This window comes from Paramisgurnus dabryanus, chromosome 13 (assembly GCF_030506205.2).
Source record: "Paramisgurnus dabryanus chromosome 13, PD_genome_1.1, whole genome shotgun sequence".
In the NCBI taxonomy this organism is placed as follows: domain Eukaryota; kingdom Metazoa; phylum Chordata; class Actinopteri; order Cypriniformes; family Cobitidae; genus Paramisgurnus; species Paramisgurnus dabryanus.
Genome location: NC_133349.1, coordinates 9485270 through 9509582, shown reverse-complemented (window position 1 = coordinate 9509582; position 24313 = coordinate 9485270). Strand labels below are relative to the sequence as shown.

Genomic DNA, 24313 nt, shown 5'->3' with positions numbered 1-24313 from the left:
CATTTAATGTATACATTTTTTTTATCAGTATATATAAATTAACAATGAACAACATAACCCTAGTCTAATAATTAATATAAAATAAAAATGAACAGTAGATTTTTTTTACTCAAATGTGACCCATGATCACAAAACCAGTCCTAAGGGTCAATTTTAATTAAATAAATAAGCTTTGCATTGATGTATAGTTTGTTAAGATATGACAATATTTTGCCGAGATACAACTATTTGAAAATATGCAACCTAAACGTGCAAAATAAAAAAATGCATTAAAAGTTTGTCCAAATTAAGTCATTAGCACTGCATCCAATAACAAAAATATTGGATAAAAGTTTTCATAAATTAACAGTAGGAAATGTATAAAATATTTTTATGAAACATGATCTTTACTTAATATCCCAATGATTTTTGGATAAAAGAAAAATGTGCTCATACAATGTATTTTTTGCTATTGCTAGAAATATACCCAAGCTACTTCAGGTTTTGTGGTCCAGGGTCACAAATATAGTTTTAAAATATCTGTAAATGTACTATATCTGTACTATAAATACAAGGTGCTTTTCACTTTTCACACTTAAATACATTAAATATATCTTTATTTTAATAATGTAACACTTGCACTGAAGTAAACGTAAGAAAGACTTGTATTGTAATTAAGTTATTAAAGGTAAAAAAAATATTAATGGGAAAAATATAGTATTTTACTTCGGAATAAATGGTTTTTAAAAAAAAACTCTCTTATAAATTACAGATAATTACAAAAAATATTAATTAACGATACCCTGCATCATATTAAAAGGGAAATGTATGTTATGAGCACAGATATTCCATGTTAAGCTAATTTTGTCATTTTTATCCTACATTGTATTGCAAGCTTTGCTAATAGATTAGGATTTAAACTGCTAAGAGGAACCAGGGGTTCAAAACGATGGCTGACATTTCCTTTCCATCCCAGAGGTCTGTAAGGCACAAAATCCAGCCTGAAGGATCTTTATTCCCAGCGTTTTTCACATTTTCACTAAGCCTCCCGCTTCCTTTTCCACCTCACACACACACACTGACAAGACTCGTGTGATACTGAGAGACAGAGAGATTGAGTTTGCAAAGACTTCAAGACGGCTTTTGATGGCTAGCGGCTTTTTGGCCCTCGTGCGCTCTCTGAACATAACCAGAACAGGTGCTGTTCAAGAGGAGTCGGCTATTCATCTGACCTCACGATAGCTTTGAATGTTAGCTTTTATAAAAAAATAACAGTATTGAGAAATAACAGGTAATATCGCAGGGTGTTCTTCAATGTACTGACTTTTATACTGCACCACATAATGTCGCTTTTGTAACGATATAACCTCAATCGGGGAAGATTCTGGGAAAGCTTTTTTAAACTTTAGATGAAACAGACGTGGGTTCAATGACAGTATGGTATAATTATAATGACATAGTGGTATAATGGTATATAAAAAATTATTTTCAGTTGAAAAAGGGACAAACCCAACCCATTACTGAGTCAAATATAAACAAGTTCTGAGTTAATTTACCCAACGACTGGGTTTGTCCCATTTTGACCCAATGCTGAGGTAAAAATAACACCAAATTTGCACACTAATATTTTATAATATATTATTTATGAAACTTTAACCCCTTACTAATACAACTGATAACAATTTTGATTGGTATTACATATTTTGTAGCTGTAAATTCTCATTCAAAAATAAACATTTATATAAAGTATGGCATCACATTCTGTCATACTGTATACAAGATCCAATGGCATTTGGCATCGTTGATGCCCTTTTAAATATTCAAAACATTTAATGAAACTTGAGAATGAAAGAATGAAAAGATTGGCGTTTGGTGGCACAGTATGAAAGTCACAATTAATGTAACCTTATAATAGTATATTAAATATGTTCTCGATTCATCCCCCAAATACCGCAAAACAGCATGTTATAACTTTGGACGACGGTGCCGACGTGAATGAAAAATGATTATGGAAAGCAAAGGCCCAGATAAAAAATATGAATTATGTATTCTTCTTCAAATCATTAGTAATACAGGCCCACTTTTCTTCCCATGACTTCGACGTTTCTACAGCAATGAGAAAGAGACATAAATCAAAGTGCTGTATGGGTTGAAACTCTACCACAGAAGAGACGACAAGCGTATTGTAAGAAAGCAACACTTTGAAATAAAAACCGTGACCTGTTACTAGCCCTGTCACAGTGGCTCTGAAATGGTTTGCATGCTCTGGATGCCTGAGTTATTCGAGCCCGGGAGGTTCTGCTGACTGAAAATGAGATCCCACCCCAGAGGCTCCTGTAGATATGGCAGCCGTGTACATGAGGGCAATTCCTCCACTGAGTCACTTAGTCAATCAGGCTGAGAGACAGAGGGAAACAAGGAGGGAGAGAGAAAGAAAGAAATAGAGAGAGAGACAGACAGAGAGCTGCCATTTTGGGTTGCAGCCCTTGGTTATATCTTCGGTGAGTTTAAATATATCAAATATATTGTATACATTGCAAAACCAGGAAAGTTAAAACTGCTGAATGCCATGGAAAAAGGTAATAACTCTCACACAGTATCACTCACTCACAAAACAAAAATGCACATGTATTACGTTTATTTTATATCTCAATTGTGTTTTTCTAGATAGCTAACATTAAGACCAAATGGAGGTTTTGGAACAATTGGAGTTTCATGTTTCCCATACTTTGTAAACAATTTTTTAATTTTCAATGAAAGTCAAAGGTAATAGATAGCATACTGTACTGAGCAACCGATTGTACAAGCACACCCTGATGACTTTAATGCATTTTCTCTGCTCATTGTTGAGAAAAATCTGTGATTTGCAGAACGGATTTAAAAATGGTAAAATATGTAAATGAAGCTGAGCGTGCTACACTAATTGGCTGCTAAAAAGCATAATCAAATTAGCCATAATATTTATATTATATACACATACAATGAGTAAGGAATGAATACATTGTCAGAAAAATGTCCCAAGCTTTTACTGTGGGAGTACCCTTTAAAATGGTCCTAAATTCAATTTAGGTACAAATATACATACATTTGGTAATAATATGTACTTTTGAGGTACTAACGTATGTAGGTGTGCGCGGGGCAAAAACGAATGCAGGGTAAGTTGTAACACGGATGGTTTACATTGTTCCACAGGGTTGAGCGATTTGTTTTTCTCGTATTGTTTTCACGCTGCCAAAAGACAAATCTCCCGCAAATTTACTGTATGGAAAGGTGTATGTTTTTCGAGAGAGTTATTGATGAACGAGTGTTTTGGTGGCATGTAAGTACATTGTTTCATGTTTTTTCGGTTTCTAAGTTGGGTATGTAAGATACCAAATCCAATGCTATGTCATATTAATCAGTGTCTTGTTGACTAAAACATAGCATCGTTTTGAAATATGTCTGCAGCTCTTGGCAACTTTTTTGGTAGGCTAGAAAATATTTTCACCTCAGCACTTACGATATGAAAACTGTAACGTTTGCGTAATTCTTGCCGTTTTTTTAAATAGGCTACACACGAATGATTGCTAGCTGCCAACAAAATAAATGTGCCTGTCTTATCAAAAATCGGGTGTCAAATTTATTTTTGTACATATCTTTAATATTGACTGAATAAGGTCACATCAAAGATTGAAATCATAATGAAATGAATGGCTAAAATCAGACTTTGATGCTCATTATCTCAGAATTTGATTTTGAAACTATAGTATGGTTATTAGACTGGGTCACATATAAAAAAAAGTTTTGTCATAATTGTGCTGCGTTTTCTCACATATTTAGATTTGTATCCATAAGTAAACTATTGTTAGAAAAGGGCTGGATGAATGAATACAGTGTGGATACCTGTTTATTATAGACAGATATAAAAACAATATCCACTTCAAGTATATAAACAAAATAGTATTGAAATATTTGCCTGCAAACTTAATTTTTAGCAAGTGTTACAACTAACCCCCTGCCTGTTACAATTAACCCCACCTATGGGGTAAGTTGTAACGTTTGCACTTCTGTCACGTTTGATGTAATTGTCCAAGAATGGTAAGCAATAGAAACAAACTTCAATTTGTCATTTGTAGCAGAGATGTGTGTGTTGCTTGTGTAAAAATATAATTAATCAAACTCAAATATTTTTTTAATGATTGAGCCAAAACCAAAAAGCGTTAGGTTGTGCCCCGCTCTCCCCTACTTCTTATGTACAAATATGAACACTATAAGTGCAAAGGTGTACTTTTTAAAAAAGGGTACTGCCCCAATGACCTTTTTTCAGACCGTGTAGCACTTTGTGTATGACAGGTGCCAATTTTGCAAATGTAAGCGCATACAGATTTTCTGTCAGTCTATAAGAGATGAAGTTTTAGTCTGGGCTTACACATACACTGACAGACACACTGGGAAAAAAACATTAACATACCGAACTAAAAATGAAATCCTAATTTATTCCTTTGTAACCTTGCTCCAAGTGTAAGTATGAACCGAGTTAGATGGTGCTCACTTTCTCTCTGTAGCATTAGATTAAAATCAGAGATGTAATGAGGGGCTCTGAAATGCAATTATTTTAAATTGTATTGTAAAATTCTGTCCCGAGGTTTAATACTGCATGATATCGACTCATGGAAAGGAAAAGTAATGAACTGGCACACACATGACTCTCCACCCTCACACATCCAACATACACACACACACATCGCAGATGCAAAATGAAAGTACATAAACATGATGACAATGTGTTCACCCAAGGCTTTCATTAAAAATTCATGATTCACATTCAGTCCTTTTATGAAAACGCCCTGGCATATTTTCTAGGCTTTTTTGTAAATGTAACACTCCCTCAATTTGACCTTTTTACCTTTTTCGTCTGTGATCATAAAATCTAGTAGTCACAATTTGCAACCATTTTGGCCGTTACAACGTGCTGTTCTTCAATTATACGATTATCTAATTAAAGCACAGTTAGTGTGGCGAGCTGACAACCAGGCAAGATCTTTTATTTAAGGCTAAGGGTTGCGGATTCTGCTGAGGCCACGTTTTTCATCTTTAGAGTCTAACTCTATTGTACCTTCTGCCTGGAAACCCTGCCAATCTTCAGCAGGAAATCACAGGAGAGGATCTCTGAAATGTCAACCTGACAGAAGCACTTTTCACTGCCCTTCCCGGCACCGCGCTAGAGCCACGAGAGAACCAAAAGAAAAGCATGGGCATGCAGATGCGACATTCGCACGTTTGCGACAGTCAGCTTTAAATCTCCGCACTCTGGCGCAGATATGCATATGCCACCTGAATCGCTACGGGGTTATGTTAAAAAGCAAAAATGTTTGTGGGCACTTTCTTTTTCTGCTGAGCTTCGGAAGTGAGCCCCAAGGCGAACCCCTTTGACCTTTCCAAAATGTAACTGCCCATTTGGCATGGTAGCCTGGGCTAATAAAACTTTCATCATCATGAATTTTTTATTCCAATCCCGCTCAAGGCCTTGGGCTAACCTGGACCGTGGTAGCATCAGACCCTGGGAGAGATTGAAAGACCTGCACGTGTGTCGTGCCCCGAGGTTTTGTCATTTACCTCATGAGTTTTTACCTCAATGTTAACATTTGGGCGCATTTTAAGTCGCAGCTTTTTCAGCCTAATGAAATTCAAATAATGGTAAGAGGCACTGCCACCCTCTCGACTTTCTCAAAATAATTTGCAATGCATTCTGGGACCTTCAGCCTGGTAATTGCACACATCTGTGTGGTGGTATATACGAACAAGCATTTCCTCAGTCTTGGGATGTAAGAAGTGGCAGGCCTTGTGAAGGCCGTCGCCCATGAGCAGTCAAATGCACTTTGGTCAAAATGCTCTTGTAAGAGAAAGGGTTATATCTTTGGTTAACAGATTGGACAACAAAAAGTGAAATTATTGGATTTAATGCATTAGGCCTTGCGGTCTGAATGCAACCTAATGGACCTGACAATGTTTATGATCATTAATATCAATCAAACAACTATAGTGATGAGAAACAGAAAAAAGCACTCACTTCTTATTGCTTTCATTTTCATTTGATACTGTTTGCTTTAATAATCTCTCCTACTTAAATCTTAAAGAAATGTTTCCCTAATTGAGAATTTTTTAATGCTACTGTATGTGCCATCATTTTGATGAATACTTAAATAAGGGAGTGTGTAAAAATTAGTGGAAACACTTTAAAATTAAATAAAAAATCCTATTTTTTAAAGGGGACATATTATGAAAATCTGAGTTTTTCCTTGTTTAAGTGCTATAATTGGGTCCCCAGTGCTTCTATCAACCTAGAAACAACACAGTAACTTAGTTTTGGTAAACCATTCTCTGCAAACGTGGAAAAATAGAACATAGAAACATAGTGCAGATTAAGGGGCGGTATTATCCCCTTCTGACATCACAAGAGGAGGCAAACCTCCTCTTGTGATGTCAGAAGGGGATAATACCGCCCTTTAATCTGCACTATCCAACCACGGCACCTCCATTTAGTGCAGCGATCAACTCTTTTGCATTTAAAAGGGCACACCCACAAAGTGGCAATTATAATAAATTATCTATATGAGCTAAAACTTCACATATTTAAAAAAGTCTTGTAACATGTCCCCTTTAAGTAAATAAATTAGCTAATATGAACTAACAATGAGCGATATAGTTTTTCAGCATTTATTAATCTTTGTTAATGTTAGTTAAGGACAATACAATTGTTCAAATTAGTTTGACATTACTTTTACCTTACATTAAAGGCGGGGTGCACAATTTTTGAGAAACACTTTGAAAAAGGGAGTCGGGCCGAGTACCAAAACACACTTGTAGCCAATCAGCAGTAAGGGGCGTGTCTACTAACCGACATCGTTGCCTGGGTTGCGTATGTGTGGGGCGGATCTTTCAAAAGAAGGTTCAGATTCTATTGGGGTAGGGGTGTGTTTGTTTAGGTGATTTAAAATGTCAACATTGGCTTTCAGAGGTCATGCACTCCGCCTTTAAAGGTCACGTTCTTTCTGATCCCATTTTTAAAACGCTAGTTGTTGTGTAATGTTGCTATAACAGCATAAATAATACCTGTAAAATTATACATCTCAAAGTTCACAGCCAGTCGATATATTTTCTTTAACAGAATTCGCCTTTGAAAGCCTACAGCGAAAGACCGGTTTGGACTACAGCCTTCTACTTCCTGGTTTAATGATGTCAGCAGAACAGTTTTTTGACTGTACTCCGCCCACAGGAATACGTCAGTCGCTAGCTAAGCTAACGGCAAGCTAAGCTGCTATCCAATCACAACACACTAAACAAACTACACAATCAGAACTTGTTACATATATCTGAATGAGGGACTTCATAGAACAAGGAAGACATCAGCCTGTTTTGAGGACAGTGAAAACAGCGCTATACAGATAAGTCAATTGTGTGGAAAATACTGCGTTTATTTTTTTACACGTAAAACATGAACACATGTAATATTACGCACTGTAAACACAATCAAAGCTTCAAAAACACAGAAATAACGGGACCTTTAAATATATTAGTAAATGCTGAAATGAACATGAACTAAGATTAAAGGGATAGTTCACCAAAAAATGTTAGTTTACTGTTGCTACTGAAAATGGCCTCAAAGATTAAATATCGTAAAATTTTACTGGTATTGTGAAAACCCCACCTCACACTTAATGTTGCCAAGAAATGACTGACCCCAGATCTGTATTCTCTCGGTCAACTCCGCAGAGGGAAAGTTACGAAATTCAAAAATATTCAAGAAAGGTCATGCCGCTGGAGTAAACGTCTAGAAAGCCCCCACGCAGAAAAGTAGATTGATATCTGCATGAGTCATCAGAGAAGATTATGCAAGCTGCCCCCTGGTTCTTGTACAGCGTTTCATAATGACCTCCCTCCACTAATGATGCTGACAGGCCGTCTCCATTTAAAGGGCCGTATTCTTCCCTCTAACCAAGCGTTGTGACTTTGTTGTCTCTCCATGACCTTCTGTGCCTGTATTTAAATGATTGCATGAGTGTGTATATGCATGCGTAAGTCTTTACAGCCTAAATAGGTTTAGAGAGATTGCTCGCATATAGTGAGGTGTCAACTGCCAGTCGTGTTTAGACAGGGAGAGTTTTGATGGACAGAACGCCACTTACGGTTGGCAGAGTTTGATGAGTTCCTGGTCGGTGGTCCCGGGTGGAAGGCCCCGGATGTACAGGTTGGTTTTACTCAGCTGCTCCGCCGCACTGTGGTGGTGGCTGCTGCTGTTGGTGCTGGGGCTGGGCGGAGCCATGGGTGGAGGGGGCGGGGCATATGACTGCTGCAGAACAAAGAAAGAAAAAACACTTGTTATTTGCTATTTATGAGCATTCTGTTATACACTTATAAATAATTATATCTCAGCAGATAATCTGTAAAATTAATCTTTGGTTAGTTTGTATGCATTTACATTCACATTGTGCATGTCTTCACAAATAACTCAAAAGGGTGATTCTCGCGAAATTAAGACTTATGAGGTGTCATGAAACATTTTGATAAAAAAGTAAATGCTATCAAAATAAGAAGCATACAGTTACAAACATCTTTTCATGTACTATTTTGCACATGATTTCAAATGACATCATCCAAACCAATTTTGCAGTTTTTTCCACATTTAAGGAGGAGATTTTCATTACCGCAACGTGTCCATGACTGGATTTGGGTTCTTTGACATGGAAATGTTTATAGTTAAAAAATCTAAAAAAATAAAAAGCTTCAGTGCATGTTATATTATAAACATTTACAGTAAAGAAATGTGGTGTTTGGTGATCATTGGTAAATGTAGAGACAATAATAAGGAATATAAATGTGTCCAAGACCAATTTTCTCATCCTCCGCAACTTTTTCAATCATTGTTTAAGCCCTCAAGGAACTAACGTTTAAAAAAATTGTTTGAAGGGACATAATTGACTGTGACACTCAAGATGGCTACCATGTAAGCAGTTCATATTTTTTTCTCACCAGATAAAAGTTGACATTTTGTTGAAACTTTTTAGTTCTCATTACCGAAACATGAGTTTGTAAATGCATATATTTAATGTAACATCATGTTGCGGTAATGATAATTTTTGATAATGATAATCTAAAAAAATTTAAATAATTCTACAGGAAATATCTTTTAAATCCTTTAAAAAAAAGGTTATAGTAAGTTCAGACCTTAATCTTATATTTGAAAAAAAATTGGCTTCAAGGGCTTTTAAAAAATTCTGATGCTTGACACCTTCTAAATCTGGATTTAATGAGAATCACCCAAAAGTCATAAATAAGTGTGTACTTAAAAAAAAAATCCAAATTGAAACTAACGCCCGACATCTTATTCACCATAAATAATCTACGTGTATGCAATTATTAGTAAATAAGTGTCACATTTTATCGGTTTTATCTTAAAACCAACCCAAGCTACAGTAAGTCAACTGTGATTGGTCTGTAGTTACCTAACACTAAACACAGCTCATAAAGTGTTCAAAGCTCTGACAGACACTAAAGTCAGATATAGAAACATCACTCTGACAGTAAGACTATAGGATAAGTGCTGTTATTTACAGCATGCAGTGGGATGTATATGTGTGAGGGTGTCTGGCACTGAAACTCATTCTCTCTGTTTACAATAATCATTGGCTGTCAGCTGTGCTTTACACTGGCACGTCTCCCCTGGCATTAATCTATTACCTGCACTTGCACACAGCCTGCTATTTTCATCAGACAGACAGACAGACAGATAGACAGGGGGACAGGCCTATCGTGGGCTGAATAGATTCTGCATTCATATACTTCACACACCCCTGCCCCTCAGGCTACAGTTATGAATGAAGCCATTGAGTTCTCAGGAATACAACGCGCACAGACAGGAAACAAGAGATGACAAACTGCCGTCACAACAGACATTTGTTTTATTGTGCTTAGATGGAAACATATACCCCATATTCAAATAAAAATGTAGGGGATTTTAGAGAATACATGAGGGTCTACGACAAAGATGTGCTTGCATGAATATCGAGATACAGGTGGACACCTGCTCTGTCTAACAATGTAATGAAACTAGTTACATGAGGAAATTAGGATTACTCTAAAACTGCAAAACATTACATTCCCCAGCACTGATGCATGCACACACACATAAACAACTGTGGCGTAGTATGCCAGAAATCTGGATATAATAAATACACAACATTCCCACAGACTATAGATACCATATTCATGTCTGACATGACTCCAGGAAGTCCTACATATATGATCTGACCACACAAAAATCTTCCCGGGTGAGCTTATCAGACCCACCCGGCCCAGTTCTCCTCGGCAGATCGTGAGCCCGGCCTTTGCAACACAACGCCGGGACAGATACAGACCGAGAGCGAGAGAGCAAAGCTCGGCTGATCAAAGTCCTCACCGCAGACACCTCTTTCAGCCAATTTGTGCAGCTGTCAGGGGCACGGCGATAGCACGTCGGGGTGTGTAGTGTGTCAGGAGTCATGATGGGGGAAGCCTTTGAAACGGCAAAGACGTTCACATTGCCGTCAGACGGGCGCGGATTAAAGGGGAGAGATGATGTTGCTTCTACAACAGACTCGACGGGAATCAAACACGCACACATTTTTGGGCGTCTCTGAAGTCATACGCATAAACAAATTCCATCCTGTACTACGTAAGCTTTAGACGTTTAACTTGTCCATGGAGACATTAAATTTGTCCACGGAGAGACAGATTGATGTTTTGTGTTGGGCATATGCTGATTGTAGCACATAAAAGGTTTATATATAGTATTTGTGATGCATTCTTGTTTGTTTTGTTCTAGTAAGATCTATGAAATAGTGGTAGCAGATGCAAAAAATGTTTATTTATGGTAGCCTTCTGATATTGTTTTTAAGTATGTATGTACTGATTGTTTCTTAAACAAACCATTACTGCAAAGGGAAATGTCTTTAGCAAATAACCACAGTAAAATCCATTTTCCAAATAAAATAAGTGAGACAATTTAATGGGATAGTTCACCCAAAAATGAAAACAATGTCATTTATGACCCTCGTGTCGTTCCAAACTCGTAAGACCTCCGTTTATTTTTGGAACAGAGTTTAAGATGTTTTATATTTAGTTCAAGGGCTTGTTGACTCTTCATTGCAAATCTACGTACGGTATACTGTTTATGTCCAGAAAGGTAATAAAAACATCATCAAAGTAGTTCATGTGACTCAGTGGGTCAGTTTGAATGTGTTGAAGCAACGAAAATACATTTTGGTCTAAAAATAACAAAAATTACGACTTTATTCAGCATTGTCTTCTCTTCCGCATCTGTTGTGAAGCGCATGCACAAGACTAAAGTCACTTGACTGCAGTGACGTGGCTGATGTGTTTTCCTCAGACATGTTTGCAAACTAACAGTGTGCGTCTCCCTCAGACTGTAAACCAAGCCTGGGCGCACAAAAAAACAGCTGGGGCGCACCAAATAACACATCAGCCGCGTCACTGCAGTCACGTGACTTTAGTCTCGTGCATGAGCTTCACAACAGATGTGGAAGAGAAGACAATGATGAATAAAGTTGTTTTTTTGTTTTTTTTGGACCAAAATGTATTTTCGTTGCTTCAACACATTCTAACTGACCCACTGATGTCACATGGATTAATTTGATGATGTTTTTATTACCTTTCTTGACATGGACAGTATATCGCACATAGATTTTCAATGAAGGGTCAACAAGCTCTAGGACTAAATATAAAACATCTTAAACTGTGTTCTGAAGATGAACGGAGGTCTTACGAGTTTGGAACGACATGAGGGTGAGTCATTAATTACATTATTTTCATTTTTGGGTGAACTATCCCTTTAAGAATGTAAGTACTAAATAAGCAAAAATATAACCATCTATACTATAAACAACATTTTTAAGCATGTAATTCCATACATTAATATACATGTATGCATGACACTGTTAACTTATAGTGCACTATTGTTTTCATGCTTTTTTTATGAGCATGTGTGTTCCCTTGAAATTGAACCCACAACCTTTTGCGCTGCTCACGCCTCGCTCTATCATTTAAGCTAGGAACACTAAAGGCTTACGAAAAGAAACAAGTCTGCGTTTTTACACAAACAATTTATTGAAACCGAGAAAAAACGATTTCAGTGTTTTTCTACTGAGGTTTAAATCAGAGATGCTATTAAATTTAATACTCGTAGTTGCGAGTCGAGTCGTTTGAGTGAAAGTGGCCTAGAGGCACGGTCTCTAGGAAACAAAGTGGTCAAATAAAAAGTACATTAAAACTAGTACAATATTCACAAAGCTAGTAAATTTTATAATGCAAACAAACTATGAAATATTTCACACATTTTGATACATAGACTCTACATAGAGCTCTGGTGCTTATACAGGCCACGTGAATTTGAGTTGCACCCCTCGCTCCCCTCCAGTACCTCCTGTCTAGCTTTCCAAAAAGGCCCGAAAACGTTTTGCAAACACTGTCAATTCAGTTCCTCCTCTACTTTCTCTCCGAGAAGAAAAGTTATTGTCCGCTAATTAAGCGATTTTCTCTCATTCCTGTCTTGCACCAATCTAATGACTGTAATCTGTCCATCCAACCCTGCTTTTCTTCCACAGCCTGCCTTGTATAAACTGTCTCCTCCCCCTCCTTTACTACGGATAATCCATCCCTCCCTTTCTCCCGCCCTCTCGCCGTATCCCAGGGTTGGCCGGTGCGCAGCCGTGCTCTGCTCTTTATTAAAGGGTGAGTGATGTGCACACACATTATCTCCTCTCTGCACGCCCAGATAGCCTTCATTTCCCTAAAGAGTACTCCAGTCACCAAACAATTAGTACTTCCTGGAGAGCCCTCGAAAATGGGTTTCGAATGGCCGCGTCTCCTCTCCTCGCACCCCTCTCCCTCCCTCCTACCCTCTGTGTGTCCGTCTGCCTCACCGTCTCTCATTATTTCTCCTCCGCTGTTCTTTGGAGAGAGGGATTGACCTCTTTCAGGTCAGCTTTCGAGTGTGCGAAGTTAACCCCTGCCTTCACCGACTGTGATTATGCTGAGGAAATGCAAAAGAGTGTGCAGTTCATGCGCATGCATACAAAATGTTTTCAATGCATCATGTGACACGGCCCCGCATGTGCTGCATTGTCGCATGTGATGCGCCATATGTGATTTGCAACCATTTTTTTCACACTTCTGTCACAGCAGGATAACTTCCACACTTTCAGAAGCAATGTGGTTTACGCTCTGCATCCACTAACTGTAATCATGCATTGTATTACAGTATGCAGTTTGTATATAGCTACATATGTACTCAATAGCTAATAGGTTATAGGTTTGATCCTCAAGGAACACAATCACTGAATACACCGAAGTCGCTTTGGATTAAACTGTTTGCCAATGTGTAAATGTATGCAAAATATTCAATTGCACCACATAAGCTGATGTACCTGACCATCATTTCTTCTACCTTATTAACAGTTTGCACTGGGTTATTTTTTCCACACAATGCAAGGTTATTTTCAACCCATGGTTGGGTCAAAAAGGAACAAACCCAACCGTTGGGTTAAATTAACACAGAACATGTTAAAATTTGACCCAACCACTAGTTGAAACAACTCAACATTTTGGGTTGGAATAACTCAGCATATGTTAAAGGGACACTTTTTTTTAAATTATGTTATTTTCCAGCTCCCCTAGAGTTAAACATTTGAGTTTTACCATTTTGGAATCCATTCAGCCGATCTCCGGTACTGGCTGTACCACTTTTAGCATAGCTTAGCATAATCCATTGAATCGGATTAGACCATTAGCATCGCAATCAAAAGTAACAAAAGAGTTTTGATATTTCTCCTATTTAAAACTTGACTCTGTAGTTACATTGTGTACTTAGGCCGACAGAAAAAATTGCAACTTTTAATTTTTTCTGTCGGCCTAAGTACACGATGTAACTACAGAAGAGTCAAGTTTAAAATAGGAGAAATATCAAAACTCTTTTGTTACTTTTGATTGCGATGCTAATGGTCCAATCCAATTCAATGGATTATGCTAAGCTATGCTAAAAGTGGTACCGCCAGATCCGGAGATCGGCTGAATGGATTCCAAAACTGTAAAAATCAAATGTTTAACTCTAGGGGAGCTGTAAAATGAGCATATGTTCCAAAAAAGTGGAGTGTCCTTTAAATTTATAACCCAATTTTTATAAATTTTGTCCCCTTCTGACCCAACCATGAGTTGGAAATAACCCAGCATGCATGTATATAAAATAAACACGCCATATATACGCTGCATCGCCTCGTGTGTTTATCCACCTTTCTTCTACCAAGAAGTTTCAAAGTCGTGCAACTTCCACAACAATTTGGTTTCTCCCGCAGACAGTATTCCCAGCACACCCATGCGCGTGTGTTCTCAGCCTTGCTCTTGACGGCAGCGATCGATAGTACACGCCGTGACCTCACCATCACAGGGACGAGAGCAGGACACCGCTCTCCCTTCCTCAATTTTACCCCGGGCCCCTTGGGGCAAGGGAAAGAATGCCGGCTATTTAGGGAAAGGGTCTGAGATCCCTCGCATCCGGAAAGCGGAGGCCTGAGGAAGCCCCAAAGATTACACTACAGTATATACACACACCCAATGGACATAAACGTATGAGCATATCTGACCCAGAAATATATTACCACATGCATTAGCCCATTAAGCTCTCAAGACGATCCATACATTAGAGTTACTGCAGAAAAGGTGGGAGGAAGCTTTCGTGCAGAGAGAGAGAGAGAGAGAGAGAGAGAGAGAGAGAGAGAGAGAGAGAGAGAGAGAGAGAGAGCTCTAAGTCCTCTGTGCATGTGGGCATTGAGTGCTCTTGCCATTAAAAGCTCATAGTCGATAACATGCTGCATTAGTGCTGTTTTGAATTGCAGAATTTCTTTTGAAATAAATGAGCAGTCTTCTAGAGCTTTGTGCTGGAGAATTTGAAAGTGATTGTTATAAAAAAGATACAGATTAAACGATAAATGATTTTCCTTCTACAGTGTGAAATGCACAACACTTGGCTTGCTCCTCAAACAAAAGCCAGCTGAATGTGTGAATGTGTCAATGACACAGATGTCAATCATCAGAGGTGTTTTTCTGAGGAGGCACATGGACAAATAAAATTTGATAATAAACAATTTGCATAGAGAATAGGCATTACAGTGGGTAATGCCTTCAACCCATTACCATGGTACTGTAAACAGGGTTCCCACACCTTAGTTAACTTCAAATTTAAGGACCTTTCAAGGACTTTCCAGGTCAAATCCCTCAAATTCAAGGACTAAATGTGGGGACACATTTCAAGTTAGAGCAAGGTTACCTCGTGTTACCTTTTAAGATACATTGTTAAAGTTCCCTTTCGAGGGAACTCGTGGTGCATCACCACAGTGACACTTTGGGGACGCCTCCAGGTGTGTCTGAATGTGTATATTAAATTCAACCAATGGTGAGGCTTAACGACAAAGACAAGGTGACGCAAGAGCCAGGAAGTATATCGCTATCTGAAATATTGCCAAAGACGGCGTTACAGGGACGAAGGAAGTATGGCAAGGGAGACACAGCGTCTCGTTCCCTTCTCAGAGAACAACAGTTACATACGTAACCCAAGACGTTTTCATGTGTCAAACACAACTGTGCAAAAAAGCATTTTTTGGTATGAATCAACATTTGCATACAGAAGATATAAGCATTTAAAGCAAACAGTTTAGCATGTGTGATTAAAAGGCTAGAAATGTTATGCTATTATCCTACACTACACAGGGAATAATGTGAAATTGTTTCCAGAAAACTTCTTGCATAAAATAGATTCAAGCACTTTCAATGACCTGTATCTATGTATGTATATTTTCGAAAACTTCCCAGGGCCTTGAATTTTTCCCCCAGATAGATTCACAAACTTTTAATGATTTCAAGGACCCGTGGGAACCCTGTGTAAAAAAATGGAGCAAACAAACAAAAGGTCCAAGTTATTTTATGGCATCGTGAAGCACCATTATTTTATGAGTATATGATGAAAATAAAAGAAGCCAGGTCCTAATGAAGTTCAATCTCCTTCCAAAAACTTTATTAGCATAGCTGTTCACGTCTTTGACCTTCACAACAACTATAAAGTGAATCAGACCACACACAGACCAGACAGGTGCCAGAGCGCAGGTCCATACGCTTCTTGGCAGAACTCTGAGGACAAATAAGCTGGCTTTAATTTAGAAAAGCCACACTCCAGCTTGTTAACGTCAGGCCCACGCACCGTTAATGTCATGAAGGAGGTACGCAAACATTCGCCCAAACATTACTAACAACATCTTCCTCTCTCACGACAGCACAGCAAGCAAAAGTTCACACTCAGTTTGCAATCAAACTTATCCACCAACGCAACATATGACACTCGGTGCGTTGTTGCGCATAGCATGCGTTCACATCTGCGGCTCCGCTGTAATGACACTAAAGGATTATTCACCAGAATTGTTCGACCTCTTGAGTATTCGCGAGGCATGAATAATCATCGTAACCTCCTTAGTATGCAAATCTATGCTAATTTCCTTTAAGTATATTCAATAAGCACTCCGCCTCTTTGCTCACCGAGGTCAAAGTTTAAATAAGTTGGCGTGTATAGAAATGGTGAAGGTTTTTTGCTATTAAAAACGTACGACTTAAAACACAACTACACTTTAGGACAAATTCCGAGTTAATTCACACACCACATTAGTAGCAGCTTCAGGATTTCTCGGGATTCAAATACCCCTTCCTTCATGACCCTCAAAATCTTCAGCCCCCGGGGGCAAGCGTAGTACATTCAAATACGAGGAAACAATCAAGAGTGCGTCCATTTGCATATGAACGGAAGATGGAAGCCCGCAAATCCGCAGTAGTCCATTTTAATCCGACAATGACTTCCTCTTTATTGTTACGAGAAACAGTCTGATAGCATTTTCTCCCCTCCGTCTCGCAATCTTCCTGCTGAAATTAACATCCGAATATGCCGCACGCTTTCGGACCAGACCGAACAGTCCGCCAACCTCTGTTGCCTCGGCAACAAAAAGGAGGACATCGTGAGGTCTTATCAATCAATTAGAAATGTCTCTGTTCAGCTAAAGCTTTGAGCTGCTGGGTCGTGATTGCTTTTCAGTTTGTCAAACTCATTAATGCCGTGCCAGAGCGGTATCGTGGTTCAAAAACACTTATTCCAAACGTCTGGCACCTCAGTCAGTGGATTCGTTTTTAAAAATTTAATCGTACCGACCTACTCTCAGCTCTGTCTTTACGCCAGGTACGATAGCGATATAATCAAGCTCCAATTTAGTTTATAAATCACGTTAGAGTTAAAACGGAAACAGTTTTCCATTAAGAGAATGCAGGTATAAGTCAAAGGACTCTCACAGCAAAGCGAAATCCTAGCAGGGGAAGTCAATTGGAACTCGACTCTTTTTTTTGTCGAGAGTCATACAGAATTCATTTAGCTTAGAAAGAGCCGACTTCCTGTACCTTCATTAAAATTCCTTCATCTTTTGCAATGGGGTTCCCAGAACTCCAGACAAGGGCCATTCAAGGCTCTCTCTCCAAAATCTTTTCCCCCTCCAGGCTATCTGAGAAGCAGCTACTGTTAATTGTCATCACACGACAGCTGGGTGGGTTTAGGGGTCACGTCCAAGTCACGCTAATGTGATGGAGAAGTGTTAAATTAAATCATTGCTTTATTCAGCAGTGACAATGATATGCATATGGTAAAATATCAATCTGAAGGGTCTGTTAACCTTGGATGGGATTAATTCAACGAACCAAACATATCAAGAAATTAATCAAGTAGAAATGCTGCATTTTTCTGCCCAGTGATTATTATAGGCAACAGATACTGCTTATAGGATGATTAAAAACACTTAAGAATAAGAATATATATATAATATTTATAATTTACAATTATATATTCAAATTTATAACTATATATTCAGTTTTTATAATTAATTTTTTCCTGTTTGGCCAAACAGAAAATAATTAATTTCCTGTTTTATAGATAGATAGATAGATAGATAGATAGATAGATAGATAGATAGATAGATAGATAGATAGATAGATAGATAGATAGATAGATAGATAGATAGATAGATAGATAGATAGAAACTACACTGAAAAAAAAAATCCTTTCAATTTACGTAATTTTAATGTGTACATCGGTCCCACATAATCCGATTGTGTAAAACCAACATAATTTTCCTCATTTAATTTTTGTGTGTCAGACCAAAACATTTTAATTGTTTTAGGTAGTCTAATATAAATATGTTGACTCAAAGTGCTATTTCTCTTTCCTATAACACATTTATTTTGTAATGTTTAAGTAATTTTATTATGTAAGGGGACTAGATTTTCATCTGTAATTCCAACATGCTTTTTTAATGCTTATATTATGGGATTATTTAACTCTAAAACAATTTCATTATGTCTCTGGCACCAGAATAATCACCCATAATTATCCAAATGTTATTTATTTCTTTAAATACAAAATACATTTGCATTGGCATAAAAAGCAAAGAGTTTTGAACAAATGTTTAGTGATATTGAGGCAAACCACTGCTTTCAGATCATCAATTCAATGACATCATTACACATTAATTCATTAACAGTCAATAACTATTACAACAATCAGCACATGCAGTTCATACAAAGGGGCAATTTCCCAGACAGGTTGTAGATTAATCCATGACTAGGCCCTAGTTATATTAGGATATTTTTTACAAAAAAAAAGTTTACAAACAAACCTACCTTTCAAAAACAACACTGGAGTACATCTTGAGACAAAACAATGGCACTCATATATGTCACGATATGTCAGTGCAATATGTTTTCAAATTAAGGCATTGCAAAAGTCTGGGACTAGGAAAAGCCCCATCTGTGAAACTGACCCAAATGTTTAAAATAGTTACTATCACAGTAGATTTAGAAGTGCTAAAACACAAACACTGCATTCCAAAGAGACATGCAAAACAGTAAGTACTATTATTTTTAAAATTGATTTACAAACTGGAAAATATCAATCCTTCAGAAAGTCAGAGCTACAGCAGTTGTATAAACTGTTAATCAAAGATTCAACAAAAACAAAATACAACAACCATTTCCAAAATCAACTCTGAGCAGCAAACTGTTAATGTTTAAATAAGAGAAAACACTTAAAACAGATAACAAAAATGAGCAGCACAGTCTTTCTGATCCTTTCACTGAAAGAAACTGTTCGTTAAAGTTACGGTCAATGCAGTTCCATTAAAATCTTTTGGATTTCCTCAAAAATAAAGCGGAGATCAGGATAGCTCAGGTTTAAGGCATACATCAGCTCAAACAACATGGCACGATGTTGCAACACCTTCATGCCTTCCAGGACTATACAAAGATCCTCTTCTTCATCACAAGAAGGATGTTGTTTGAGAGCACAAATCCCAACAGTGGTGTCTTCAAATGACCTCGCTGATGCTGACTTCATCCATGCCCTGTACAAAACAGACAAATGTAGTTAAAGAAACAGAAAAAAGTTACTGTTACAATAAAAGTGTGATTGGAAATTAGTACAATGCAAACAAATATAAATGTAAGTATACAGACCCATGTGCATTGCCACAGCATGTTACAATTGGTTACAAATATATGGGTTACAAAGCAAGGCAGCTGCACTGTCCACTGCTCCAGGTGTGTGTGTGTGTGTGTGTTCACTACACTGGGATGAGTTAAATAAAGAGGCCACATTTCGAGTGTGTGCTACCACACCTGACAATCACAGCAAAAGTGAATTCTCTCATTTTCTCACTCTCATGTTGTTACAGACCTGTATAAATGTCTTTGTTCTGATGAACACGAAGGAAGACATTTATTTTGAGGAATGTTTGCAACCAAACTGTTCATGAGCCCCATTCACTTCAATAGTATTTTTCCTCACTATGGAAGTGAATGGGGCTTATGATTGGTTTGGGTACAAACATTCCTCAAAATATCTTCCTTAGTGTTCATCAGAACAAAGACATTTATAAAGGTTTGTAACAACATGATAGGGAGTAAGTGATGAGAATTTTTATTTTTGGGTGAACTACCCCTTTAAATCTTCCCAGGTGGTTTAATGACCCTTGTGCCAAAAGATGTAACTAAAACATACTACATTTTCTGTACTTCCAACAAGGTTTACACATTTTTATGTCTATGAATCTATATTACTTACTTCTGTCATTTAATCATTGATTGTTCCAAGTCTTTTTGCTAGCTGTCCTCCTTTCTGATAGAAGAGTTTCATCAGGTTTTTGGATTGGAGGTCCAGGTGACACAGGAACATAAGACAGTAGTGATTCTTTTAAATTCAGCATTTATCTGAAAACAAATTAACCAACCATTGTATATTTGAGTACTGCGAGTCAAAGAATAATAATTGTATATTAGTTACAAAAATAAGATTTAGCTCCTAACAGCAGTAAAACAGTGATATGAATTACTTACCAATGCTTTTGAGTGTGTGCAAGGATGATGGACCTATAAGAGGAAAAATTCAGAGGTGAAATCAACACATAAACTCAAATGATGAAGGTCACACATACACAGAGCAATAATGAAATAAGTATTATATCAGTCATACAAAATTTGGACAAAATTAGATCTTAAAACAACAAGGTTCTCTTCTGAAAACGTCAGCTTTAAGGTGTGGCACTATAAAGCATTTTTTTTTCAGTTAATATACCAGAAGTCACGCGAGACATTTAAAAAAGCTTTTTCTAATAGAATCAAGTGTTGCTCGTGGCGTAGTGAAGTCACGAATAACTGACGCGGGTCTGTTCATCTGATTAAGCAGACAGTTTGTTTCATACGCAATGTCATTATTAATGTAGTCAATTGATATCATCTGGTAAATTACTTACATGGATAACGTTACTCTGGACAGAATAACGTTTGGTTAGCGTTTTATTTGTCCTGAACCGTTTCCATAGAACAACTGAGTAAAAAGTGCCTCAAAAGTCAACTCAAATCTGTCAGTTTTCAACTCGGATAAAACTACCAAACGTGAAATAACGTTATACAGCTGACATTTTTAAAAAGCTGTTTTTTTTATGAGCCTTACACTTACTGACTGACTGACTGTAACGTTAACTTACTCCACCAACATCCTCCAAACTCATTTTTACTACAAGTCATTGCAATGGCTACATATTGTAAAAAAAACTGTCTATCTAGTGAAGATGTATCACGTATAAAGTGAACATAAATAAATAATAGAACTTACTTTAATAACGTGGTGTCCGTCTGAGAGAGTTCTTCTGACTGACTGCTGCTGAGTCTTCATTTTGGCGCCCAAAACAAACGATGTTTATTCTTCTTTTATGGCGATTGACGTCCTTTTTATTGAGCGTTACTGCCACCTTCTGCTCAGGAGGTGCCATTTTGTGTGCAAACTCAATTTTATTGCTTTAAGTATTCAATTCAATCAATTTTAATCAATGTGAGAATAATGTGTTCATTTTACATTCAAACAAAACATTTTCATCCTAATCAATTAAATTATGTTTACACAAGGAATATAAATATTTTGTGTTGCATATACATGTTTATTTTATTTAAATTCAAAGACCCACCAAGTCCATTTTTTTCAGTGTATTAAATAAAAAATATATATATGTATATATAAAATAGGAAATTAATTATTTCCTGTTTGGCCCCCCATAATATATACATATATTGGGGGGCCAAACAGGAAATAATTAATTATAAAAACTGAATATATAGTTATAAATTTGAATATACATATATATACACAACACATTTATGTAAATTAAATTGAATTGATCACTGCTCTTCTTGAACTTTCTCTATAGCCAGAACACACACACACACGCATAAAGATGATAAAGAGTCTTACACAGCACATGTCCTTGTGCCTCCCGCCACATTGAGTCATCAGCTCTGCACTCCATTAGTCACACATCATCAAATGTTGTCACATCATGTTAGAAAAGAGCGTGAGCATGTGTGTGTGTGGTCCTCAAATGTGATCTATACGGTGAGACCGCCGCACAGCCTTGCACTTCCACACTCATTTAAACGCAAATAAATAAATAAATGATAAAAAGGAACCGATCCATGTTTCAATGTCACCCTCTTGTGTGTTACAGAAACCTCAGCCAAGCTCAATGCTGACACCGAGATAGAGAGATAGCCGGTCCGCGGACCGAGTATTATATTCCTTCAAACGGTCACTGAATACGAGTGACATTGAAGCGGCCATTAATCAATTTTCATAGCTAGTCCTTCATCAGTTCACTAAACGCTGGAGCCTGATATGATCGATAACAGAGGAAGAAGGGAACGTGGACGCAAGCCGGGCCGATCGCGATCAAACCATACTCTGAGTTGAAAGTGATTTAAAAGCTGTATCAAATAACCGTGAAAGGTTCAAACTTTTTTCTTTTCTTGCATCGAAGGGGATCAGAGTCGCTTTAGGCTAGTCCATTGGAGCATTTTCTTTCGTGTAATTTGATGCGCATGTGGAGCATTCCCATCCATAAAGAAAGGCTTAAAACGTGTGGTTTATAGACAGGGTCAGAAATCATGGGAAAAACAAGAAAGAGACAAAGATGTCCCAGACATTTAGCACAAAGTTATTACAGTATGTTTTGTTACAGTAACTTGTTACTTGACATATTTATTCTGTTTTAGGTTTAGTAAACTAACAAGACACTGTAGCAGAGTTATTCTGCATTTATTTACTAAAAGATGAATGTTGTTTAGTGTGTAGCTAATATAAAGCGTTCATTCAAAATAAAATAAAATAAAATAAAATAAAATAAAATAAAATAAAATAAAATAAGAGTTTAAAAAATAAAATAATAAGAGTTTAAAAAAATTAAATAATTAAATAAAATAAATGCTTAACAAATGTATTGGACCACATGTCAATTTGACTCAAAGACCACCCAGCATCATGAAGTGCTTTAATGCAGACTCTTTCATTTTCAGGGAGTTCTCAACATTTTACCATTTTAAACAGGATGAGGAATGTCAAACTAAATTCACGTTTTATACCCAAATTTTAAACGGCACATTCAACTTCAGAAGTCAGAAATTGGTCAAGCATGAAACCGTATTTTTCTATTAAGGGCTGCAAGTAAATTACTTTAATAACTATAATTGGGTGCTGTACTATTTTTCCGCCTTTCTTGTAAAACAGCAAATTTGAAAATTAATGGATACCACACTCTTAAATTGACTGGGTTATTTTTGACACATAATAGGTAAATATTGGACAGAACACATGCTGGGTTAAAAATTACCCCATGCTCGGTTAAAAATCTTGGGTTGATGTTATGCAACCATGCGGAATAATAACCCAGCAGCTGGGTTAAAACAACCCAGCATTGGGTCAATTTTAACCCAGCAGTGTGTTCTGTCCAATATTTACCCATTATTGGTAAAAAATAACCCAGTTATTTTTAGAGTGCAACAAAAAATTATATTTCAGCATTAGAAACACTACAGTGGCTAAATAGATTACAAATACTGCTGGATTAACCATTATAAATGCATAAAATATGATATTGTGCTTTGAGAAGCTGCTTTTAAAGGACAACACCAAAGTTTTTCAATATTTTACTATGCACTTACCTCAACTTACACAAATTAATAAATACCTATCTTTCTTCAATACATGCACTTTTAATCTTTGTACAGCGCCTCGTGAATGTGTTAGCATTTAGCCTAGCCCCATTCATTCCTATGGCTCCAAACAGAGATGGATTTACAAGCCACCAAACATTTCCATGTTTTCCATATTTAAAGACTGTTACATGAGTAGTTACACGAGTAAGTATTTTGGCAAAAAATAAAACATTTTTTGGAGCCATAGGAATGAATGGGGTTAGGCTAAATGCTAACACATTCACAAAACGCTGTACAAAGATTAAAAGTGCATGCATTGAAAAAAGATAGGTATGTATTAATTAATCTAAGTTGATGTAAGAACATAGTAAAATATTGAAAAATGGTGGTGTTTCCCTTTAAAGGCATATATTTAAAATAAAATTCCCAAACTAGTGTATTTAACATGGACAGCAGCTTTAAAATAAATGTTCAATTATAAAACAAAAAACCCACAAGCATTACATTTATGCATTTGGCCTTTAGGTGCTTTTATAGTGCATTCAAACTATACATTTTATCAATATGTGTGTTCCCTGGGATCAAACCCATGATGCTACTAGCTTTACAATGCTCTACCAGTTGTGCTACAGGGCAAATACCGTATTGTTGATTAATAAACAAGCTCGTTTCTGACACTGGCTATAAT

At 37.1% G+C, this 24313-nt stretch overlaps 1 protein-coding gene and 1 long non-coding RNA gene across 4 annotated transcripts in view; both read right to left on the bottom strand.

Annotated features, from left to right (window-relative positions):
* Positions 1-24313, bottom strand: part of rbms3 (RNA binding motif, single stranded interacting protein) — a 179217-nt gene that overhangs the window by 134393 nt on the left and 20511 nt on the right. For all 3 annotated transcript variants that reach the window (XM_065298561.2, XM_065298560.2, XM_065298559.2), the window contains exon 2: positions 8145-8308. In XM_065298561.2, the coding sequence (XP_065154633.1) occupies positions 8145-8308 (164 nt within the window). The remainder of the gene's footprint in view (positions 1-8144; positions 8309-24313) is intronic.
* Positions 18564-21622, bottom strand: LOC135717685 (uncharacterized). The gene is made up of 4 exons (XR_010520337.1): positions 21257-21622; positions 20479-20511; positions 20207-20352; positions 18564-19487 (listed from the first exon to the last, which is right to left on the bottom strand). It is a non-coding gene; the product is annotated as an uncharacterized lncRNA (long non-coding RNA).